The sequence below is a fragment of the Lucilia cuprina genome, chromosome 2 (genome assembly GCF_022045245.1).
Source record: "Lucilia cuprina isolate Lc7/37 chromosome 2, ASM2204524v1, whole genome shotgun sequence".
NCBI lineage: Eukaryota > Metazoa > Arthropoda > Insecta > Diptera > Calliphoridae > Lucilia > Lucilia cuprina.
This window is the reverse complement of record NC_060950.1, coordinates 55,353,493-55,363,941: the sequence shown is the minus strand read 5'-3', so window position 1 is coordinate 55,363,941 and position 10,449 is coordinate 55,353,493. Positions and strand designations below refer to the sequence as shown.

At 28.7% G+C, this 10,449-nt stretch overlaps 1 protein-coding gene across 1 annotated transcript; it reads right to left on the bottom strand.

The window, feature by feature from the left end:
- Positions 1–5,213: 5,213 nt before the first annotated feature.
- On the bottom strand, positions 5,214–7,904 carry LOC111687407. The gene is made up of 2 exons (XM_046947873.1): positions 5,546–7,904; positions 5,214–5,474 (listed from the first exon to the last, which is right to left on the bottom strand). The coding sequence occupies exon 1, from the start codon at positions 7,132–7,134 to the stop codon at positions 5,947–5,949; it is 1,188 nt and encodes a 395-aa protein (XP_046803829.1). The 5' UTR covers positions 7,135–7,904; the 3' UTR covers positions 5,214–5,474; positions 5,546–5,946.
- Positions 7,905–10,449: the final 2,545 nt, after the last annotated feature.

The window sequence follows — 10,449 nt, the reverse complement described above, 5'->3', positions numbered from 1 at the left end:
ATATAATGCGATATCATGTTCTATTTTCATTTATGTTGTATTAAAGGTAATTTTTTTACATTTGATTGTTAGCAAAGAAATAATTATATAGATTGTTTAATAAAGTACAAAAAATAAAATATTGATGTTATTTTGGAGCCTTACCCCCTTATTCATAAATAGCATTTTATTTTTTAAAAGGTTTATAAAACAAAATTTCCATACGAAATTTGATTTATAAATCGTTTATATATTCAAGAATGCGATCTCTGGTACAACAATGTACTATATATGGAAATAGCATATGCATCTAGCTTTTGGATGCAGATGAAAGAAGAAAGGAAGTTCTTGTCGCTTATCGAAGACCAGTTTGTACCGCTTCTTCTTAGGATTGCAGCGAAAGGAGAATTAAAATGCGATCGAGTAGACTATATAAATATTATATGGTACAACGATAAAGCTGAGGTCGTCCTTTATGAGAGTAAAGACAAATTTACCTTCGGTGATCTGAAGAAAATGGACTATCGCTATTTGGAGACGATCAATAATAAAAGTCAAAATGAATACAACTAGAGAAGGCGAAAAAATATGGAGCCCTTTATGGTTTCGTTTATTCCCGAATACAATCTCTGGTACGACAATCTACTAGAACTATGGAACTAGCACCTGCATATAATTTTTGGATACAGATAAAAGAAGTGAACATTAGAATTAAAATGCGACCGTGTCGACCATGTAGAGATTGCATGATACAATAATAAAGCTGAGGTCGTCTTTTATGAGATGAAGGACAAATTTACCTTCTGTAAGGTACATATTGAAGAAAATGGAGTATCGCTAGTTGGAGACGACCTTTTTTTGATATCTTTGAAAATTTTAGAAAAATTTGTAAAAATATTTCTAACTTAGATCCATGTAAAAAAAAACCCTGGGTTGTATATAGATACAAAGTTGTTATAAGAGAAATAAGAGGAGGGAGGTATTATATAATGTAGTAAACGTTACTCTATAGCAAATAATATATATAATAGCGTGTATGACTCTAACAGTTAATCGTTAAATCTCTATAATGAGCAAAAACGTTGAATGCGATAGAATCACCGTAATCACCAATTTATAATGTTGTGTCATTAGACTTAACCATGTCTCTAGATAAGGTACATATGTCTATTGCAGTTAAATGATTTGCATTGAGACTACATTTTTTGCAATAGATAAATTTCGAAAAACTTATAATATGTTATTAAAATAAATACGTGAAATGCACAAGATGATACGCAAATTGCAGAAGAAGTGTCAATCTTTTAAAAAGAAATGGATGATAATGTTGAAGCAATGAATACTTTTGAAGGTTAATACCGGAAGAAATATCTTTGCGCAATATGTCTTGATGAAGTTTCCGGGAAGATAATGTGTTTCATGTATTGTGCTCATGAAGTATGTAAAAAATGTTACTCGAGAGTTAAGGAATGTCCACTATGCAGAAAACATATTACAGGAAATCATGTTATAAAACGTATTGGGGAACGATTTGTAAATTAAATATTAATAATGAGTGAAAACTTTTTTTCAAAAATAAACTTAAATCGGAGAATCGTGTTATGGAACCGGTGAAAAATGTGATAGAGTCACCAGAATGCTGTTATCTGACTCAACTGACTGTCTGTAGATGAGGCACAAACATTACAGTTATAGAATTTCAGTGATTCAATACGAGTAATTACAGGATTTAAATATGAATACTTAACCATCAAAAAAAATGTAATATGAACTATGTGGACAAAAACGAGAAGAATGAATCGTCTAACTCATCGACTTAAAACTAGGATGCGTTAAACGCAGAGCTAAGGAACAAAATAAGTGATGCGGTAGGTAAGGTGAGTCATAAATTGACGTTGCATTATTTTGAGATTGATAAGTATCGACAAACTTATAATATGTTATTGAAGGAAAAATGTAAAACGCATAATATGATACGTAGATTGCAGAAGAAGTGTCGATTTTTTAAAAAAGGATGGAGATATTGAAATTCATAAAAATTAAAAAGTTATAAGGAAAAGGGGGAATATGTCGTAAGTTAATTCAAGTAATTAAAAAAATCTATTCATCATGAATGTATTAAACTATTTGAATAATAATAAAAAGAAACTCTTTGAGAAGAGTATTCTCTTTTAAAAGGATATTCCTACAAACAAACAATTAAGGATAATTAGGAAATATCTCGAATGTTAATTCAAGTAATTAAAAAAATCTATTAATCATGAATGTATTAAACTATTTCAATAATAATGAAAAGAAACGCTTTGAGAAGAGTATACTTCATTTGGAATGTGTTCTACCCGAAAAATACAGTTTTATTCCCGACAATGTTATAGAGCAGTTATCAACTGGCAATAACAATTTGAAACAAAAAAATTTTAAATTTTTATTAATATAAATTTGTATTTGAAATTAAAGAATAAAAAAATAAATTTAAATTTTGTGTATAACAGAAATATATATTTATCCATTTTTATATTAGATATTAAAGAAAAATTTATCGCCAAATTCAGATGTTTAAGGATTTTATGTTGCTGATAAATTCTGTGTAAAAGAATTATGCATTTATGATTTTAACCCTAAAACTTGTAAAATTGCTCTATAAATATTCAAATTTAACATATTAAGGAAGAATAACAAATAAATCAAGTACAAGTTAAAGGATTCTCGTGTCTGTTGTAACTCGTCGAAATTTCAAAATGTCTCTAGATGAGGTACAAATATTTAAGTTAAATAAATTTCGACAAAAGCAGTAAGAATAAATCATCTGATTCACCCACTGATGAGTAGGAGGAGGCGTTAAACGCAGAGCTAAAGGACAAAATTAGTGATGCGACAGATATGCTGAGTCACGAAGAAGTGTCGATATTTTAAAAAGGAAAGAAAAAAAGTCACCAATTTATTATACTATGTCTCTAGATTAAGTACAAATGTTAAATTTAAATAATTAAAATAATTCAATGACAGTTAATCAGAACTTAAATATGGATGCTGAATGGTCAACAAGTCGTAACACGAACAATTTCGATGAAATCAGTAAGAATGAATCCGATTCATCCACTCTTGAGTAGAATGAAGCGTTAAACGCGGAGCTAAAGGAAAAAAAATTGGTGATGTGACAGATGAGATGAGTAATGTATGACTTTTTATAAGTTATTATAAAATAATGTGAAATGAAAAATTGTCAATCTTTTAAAAAGAAAAGGATGGCGATATTAAAGTTATTAAGCTTCAAGAACACTTTTGAAGCTTAATATCGAAAGAAATATCAGTAGTATGTTTATGTATGTTCTACCCCAGTGTGTGTAGGGTGCTGGGTTTAGGGTGAGTGTAGGGTGTGCGTATGCTGGCTGTAGGGTGTGTGGGTGCTGGATGTAGAGTGTGTATGCTGGGTGTAGGGTGTGTGTATGCTGGATGTAGGGTGTGTATGCTGGGTGTAGGGTGAGTGTAGGGTGAGTGTAGGGTGTGTGTATGCTGGGTGTAGGGTGTGTGGGTGCTGGATGTAGGGTGTGTATGCTGGGTGTAGGGTGTGTGTATGCTGGATGTAGGGTGTGTATGCTGGGATGTAGGGTGAGTGTAGAGTGTGTGTGATGTTGGAGGTCCATCTCTGCATCGGTGAGGGTGTTATTAAATTTGTGATTTGTGAGTGTAGTGTGTTTTCCATCCATGGGATTTGTTAAAGTGCAATTAAACTGTTTGCGGTTTTATTAATGCGAGCGCGTTTGAAAAGTGTATGCAATAATATGTTTGCGGTTTTAATAGTAGGTGCATTACAAAGTAGTTTTTGTGGTTTTTAAGAATTTTTTTTGCATACTTAGAAAATATATGAGAGGAAGGTAAGGGGGTAGTTTTACATTTTTTTTCTTTCTTTGATAAGAAATATAAGAATTATTACTTTTTGTGATAAATAAAATAAATAGTTTTATATTTTTTAACAATTAATTCAGTTTATAAATATTAATCAAGAATACAAACTTTATTTCAATGAGTTCAGAAAGTGAAGTTTTAAATCCAATAGAAAATTTGTTAGAATCTCCGTTGTCATGTAATGAAGTAATAGAATCATCCAATGAAGAAATTGAATCCCCAGCTTCACCAGCATATAATGTTGTACCATCAGGATCTACGGTGTCTCTAGATGAGGCACAGCTATTGAATTTACACGAATTTAATAATTCAATGTCAGTAAACGATTATTCAGTGACAGAAAACCATGATCAGCCGTCAACAAGCCGGAACAATGTTGTCAGAAACGTTAAGGAATTGATCGATTCTTCTAGTGATGAGGAGGAAGAGAAGAATGAGGATGAGGAGCTTATTAAAAAAATGCGTGATGAAACAGATATGCTAACCCATGCAATGACATCACACTATTTTCGAATTAATGAATATCAAGATATATATAAAAATTTACTGAATGGGGAGTGTAATATGCAAAGAATTATAAGAAAATTGCAGAAGAAGTGTAAAACTTCTAAGAAGACGCGTATGAATATATTGAAGTTAATAAGAGCCAAAAACACTTTTGAAAGTGATTATTGGAGGAATTATAAGTGCACAATATGCTTTGAAAATTTTTCCGGTAAGCATATACGTTTCATGTATTGTTCACATGAAGTGTGCAAATCATGCTGCAGGAAAATTGAAAATTGCCCTTTTTGCAGAAAACCTATATCAGGATTTCGTGCAATAAAACGAGTTGGAGAACGATTTATAATAGAATCTTTAAATTTATAAAAACATGTATTTTTCTGTTTCTGTTTTTTTTTTTACTTTCATACTTGTTTATTCAATCAAAATAAATACAATAAAATCTTAAAAAATAAAATTACAATAAAATCTTAAAAAATAAATTTACAATTATTTAATATTTTTATTTTCTTGTGGAGTAAAATTAAAAATACGTTTGTATAAATTATAAAGCTTTATTGTTAACATATATTGATTGTAATATGATTTACATGCACATATATTAAAAGATTTTGTTTGAATATTTTCACAATCATATTTATGAAAGTAATTATCAATAATGTTATCCGTATGGTGAATAATTAATAACTAATTGTAAGTTAATAGAGTTCATCAAGTTTTTCTTCATTTAAACATAAGTGAATAAAATCTCGAAGTAAAATAACATATGTGCAACGAATAGGTATATTAACATTTTCATACTTAAGATTAAAATGTCTATAAAATGGTTCTTTAGAGTCTAGTATACCACCAATGGTTAACTCTTGTTTTATTAAATCTTTACGAAATGCTTCTATAGCATCATCCACTGTAAAATAATTTAATAAGGGGTCATCCGTAGTAAATGATGGAGCAGCTGTAGTAGTGGTAGTAGTAGTAGTAGTTGTTGTTGTTGTTGTTGTTATGTTCTCATTTATATCGTCATCATCGTAATTTTCATCATTTAATAGAAATTCACTGTCTCTTGTTTCTAAAGGATCGCTTTCCTTTAACATTAAAAATGAAATATTAACTTTTAAAATTTGATGGTTAGGAAGTGTAAAGTTAAACTCTATACTTTTTGAATTCGAATCCATTTGCGGAGTAGTACCAAGAAGATTAATTGTAGTATTACTATTATCATTAATTGGTACTGTATTAACAAAAAATGTGTTCAATAAAAATGAACTTATCACCCACAAAGTAAATGTACAAAGATCCATTTTGAACTTTTATTAGATGTACACTTCACGGAATTCAAATATATAATAATGAAAAAATAATAAAAGTCTGTAATTTATATATATTTTTTTTATTTCGCTTTTTCTATAAAAATAAATTTCTAATTTCATAATATTGTGAAATTCTATTAATAACTTACCACTAGACACTAGAATCATTTAAAAGAAAAAAACAAATGTTTTTATTTTATTTTTATTCAAGAAAAAAATTAAATTTTTTTATTTATTTTATTTTTTTTTACAATAGTTTTTTAATTTCATTTGTCAGAGGAATGTACTCAAACATTTTATCATGTATAATTAAACAGTATGCAGATGTATCAGCTGGTATATTTTTTAGGGTTTTTATCTCAATGCGAATATCGATTGGTCCAGTTTTAACCGTTTCATTTTGATGAGTCACATCCAGAACTATTAATGGTGCATCCGTTTTAAATTTTTCTCGTGTTAGCAATGGTTGTGGATCACGAAAATAATAGCTTTGTTGAAACTTATAGTACATATCGTATAATAATGCAAAACGATTTCTATCAAATTTGAGATTTAGATCATCATATGGGTAAGTATCAGAATTTAGATGTACTTTTACATCTGATAAGTCACAGTGTAAAAACTTGTTGTCCTTACTGCGAAAGGCAATAAGAAGAAAACGAGGTCTTTCATTTTCACTAGCTAGCTTAACATTCCACAAAACAGTTGTACTTGTTGGAAGTGCAGGATAATAGTACATATCCCAGCTTCTAAATGTTATATTTAATGGTTGACGATTGTTGATTGTTTTATACATTTGCAATTTGTATGCATCTGCAAGCTGAATATGCGGTACTTTCCATGTTATATTTTGAATGGATAGCTTAATGTTTTCTGTAGAAACTGTAGACTTTAAGACTTGTTTATCATCTTTTGAACGTAAAAGAATCAATTCATGTTTAGAGTTGACTATAATTTTATTGAAATCCTCTGCAAATCCAAGTAATAGTTTTAATGGTAGACAAAAATTGAAATAACCGCTCACAAGTGTCAGATCATCGATATTAGAAGGTGCCCAGCCTGCATTTAAGAGATTTTCACTTTCAGATTTATTCAGCGAGACATAGTTTTTTATTTCAGTTGTAATGCCCAAATGTCTCGTACGATCAATTTCTACTCCATTAAGTTCATAACGAATTTCATCGAATAAATGTGCTATACAATTGTTCAAGAGTCGTATATTCGTTGATATTGTTGAATCTTCCTTCGTTGCAAATCCTTCAACGTATATAAAACTTTCGTGTGGTAAAACATACAAATCTTGATTTTGAATCGATATACGAATTTCATCATTATTTTTATACGACTGTAAATATGATGTATAGCTATGATATTCTTTTTTGATGATTGAATTATCAAATTGTGGCTTCTGCAAGACGTTTATAAAATTACTCATGTTGTTTTTTCCTTTTTTTTATATCTTTTAAACGAAATCCTAATTTTTTTAAAAACTCTTGATTGTTCTTACTTAGAAGAGTATTAGTATGTTGAGGTGATGGTTTCTCTCTTGCGTTCAACGTTGATAATGACCGACTGAATGATGAATCCTTATAAAAATCGTTTATATTGCAATTGTTATTGTTGTTATTGTAAATTATCATTATTTTAAGAAAATGGTTTCAGATGTAGCTTTATTGTTATTTTTTCTCCACGAAAATTCACTAAATTACCATCCTGATCGGTTACTTTTAAGACTAAGGTATTTATTGTTCTAGTGTTTACAGGTAAATATATTACATTAGCCGGTGTCTCTGTTATCTTATAGCCTGGGCTAACGACAAGTGAAAACTGATGAAGAGTATGTGCAGAAACGTTATTTATATATGAGCCAGAAACGATATTACATTCAATGAATAATGTATTTATTTTAGTTATATCTATAGTTTTGTCTGAGTAATGTTCTACACCATGTTTCAATACTTTTCCACTAAATCCCAATAACGATCCGATTGAATGTTTCTTATCAAAATAAATCGGATCTTTAGAGCTTGTTATATGTGTTTGTAAAGTATTATAGTTGGCTTTAATGTTAAGTTTTCCATGTGGATTTAGTTTCCGATATTTTGTTGTTATCAAATCGACTATATCAGAAAATTCATATGAACCAACAGGAATTTCAATTTCATAATTTCCAATGTGAAATAGATTGTTTTCTATATCGACATTTGGAATTGAGTGATACGTATCGAAGCTTATTAGTCCACAAACATAATTATCATTGAGTTGGATAGGTGGAAAATAATTTGCAACTAATAATGAACTTTCACCGTTTAATGTTAATGTAATTGACATCTTAACGTTACTTTTATTAATAAGTAGTTTTCGGAAATTTTATTGTTTTTATAAAGTTGTGTTACTAATCCAAGAGTTGTGTTCTGATGAAAATCCTAACCATTTAACGTACGACATATTTCCCCTCCTCCTTATAACTTTTTCAACTAAATATGTTTCAGGATATTTAGTTTTCATTAGCTCGTACTCATAAAAACCACCTTTAATTTCATGTCCTTGATAATCTTGTAATATATATGTATTGGGGTTTGTGTTTCTCACAATCTTAACTTTAAAGATTTCCGTAGTCCAATTCGGAGTATAACCCTTTTCAAATATATGCTTATATTTACTTATTCGTACATTATCACCAACTTTAAACTTTGGCCTTTTAAAAACTTTTAAATTGTTGTAGACTGTCTTCAAAAGTGATTTTTCGTTTGATGAATTCACTTCATTTGGTGTCATCTTTATTGTTCTATGATATGTATTATTATATTTATCTACGAGTTCTCGATATATGTTAATCCATTTATATGTTCCTTGATAACTAAACTCTTTCCACATTAATCCCTTTAATGTTCTATTAAAACGTTCTATTATGGATGCTTTTAAAACGCTATATGTTGAATAGTGATTAATTTTATGTGTTTGCATTAGATGATGAAATTGATTATTGAAAAATTCTTTACCATCATCAGTTTGTAAGTTTTGCGGTTTCCTGTAACTCGTATTAAGTACACTATGCATAGCATTTGTTACGCATTGAGCAGTTTTATTTTTTACTGCAACAGCCCAGGCTTTTTTCGAAAATGTATCTATTACGGTTAGGAGATAACGATATCCATTATTATAAGATGTATAACTACCCATTTCTACTAAATCCGCTTGCCATAAATCATCAATTCCTTTGACAATAACACGTCTTCTTGCAAAATTTTTTCTCGCTTGTTTATGTAATTCGTTAACTATTTCTCTTTTCTCTGCATTCAAATTCATTTGTTTTTATGTCTTTAGTTGAGTTTTTTGTATATATAAATTATGAATATGTTGGGTTTTTCGGTACGACTACCTTAGGTCTCTTACTAATATTTTTAAATAGGTAATCTTCAATATTATTAAATCTTTCTTCGATAGCAACCCATTTAAAAATATATTCTTCTATTTTACTAAATCGTTCTTCAACTTTATTCATTCGATCTTTATTTGCATTTAGTAAATGTTTTTTAACAGCTTGTTCAATAGTAGTTTCTTGTTTATTGATGTGATTTTGAACAGCTTTGGTAATATTCTCTACATCCTTATATAGTTTTTCTAATGTTGTATTAAGTTCATTTTTTAAATTGATTATATCACTTGTATGTATAGCATTTCCTTTTGTTACTATTTCTATATCCTTATATATATTTTTTAGGTTATTAAAAATTGCTTCATTGATTTGATTCTTAAGCTCATTTACAATAGTTCCATGTTCAGTATGTAATTGTTCGATTTTTTCAGTTACATAATCTATTTTGTTAGTAAGATACATTTTTGTAACTGCATCTTTAGGATCAACGGGTGCTAACAAATTACTTATTCTTTTCTTATTGAGATCCAAACATTCTTTATTTATGCTTATATCGAGTGACTTGAAAAGATCTTTCTTTGGATCGTTTAGTTTACGATTATTAGAACTTTCTCCAAATTTATTGATAAAACTCATTTTTTTTTTTAGTTTTTCTCTTTTATGTTTAATAAATGATATTAGCTTCTTTCAATTCTTCAATAATTGATATTATTTCGTTTTTATGGTTGTTATGTCCAACACTACTCGATGATGTAAGTAAACGTAATCTGTTTACTAATTCATTCGGATCATCCCAATAAATATATTTTGGTTTCCGATTATCTAAGGATTTCAACGATAATCCACTACCTTTTGTTAGAACATTAGGTTTTGTATTAAATAACTTTTTAATAATACGTTTATATTTAAATGCTTTTGTACCTTTAATTTGTAAATTTGGTTGATAGTGACGTTTATGTACATTTGTATTAATTAGAACATCTTTGTATGTGCTTAAATCATTTTTAGTATAATGCAACGGTTTTGAATGAAATAGTAACTCAAATAAACCTGGAGTCATTTTCAACTTAGTATCTCCAATATATATTGTGTTATTTGATTTAAACTTTAATTTATTTAATCCATATCGCCAATTTCCATCACGATCTATATTAAATCCATATAATTTATCAATCATATTATTACTTATTAATAATTTTACATTTTCAAATAATGATGATTTTTGTAGATTATCATTTTCATTTTTATTCTCGCTATTTAATTTGAAACGTTTTTTATCAACATTTAATTGAGCTACACTCTTTCGTTTTGCAAATAAATGTGTGGTTTTCCAGCGTTTTTTATCGTCTTCATCAAAACCACTTAGTAAAG

Bases quoted from the DNA above. Each gene is read 5' to 3' on its own strand.
- LOC111687407 (XM_046947873.1), bottom strand. From the start codon at position 7,134: ATGAGTAATTTTATAAACGTCTTGCAGAAGCCACAATTTGATAATTCA.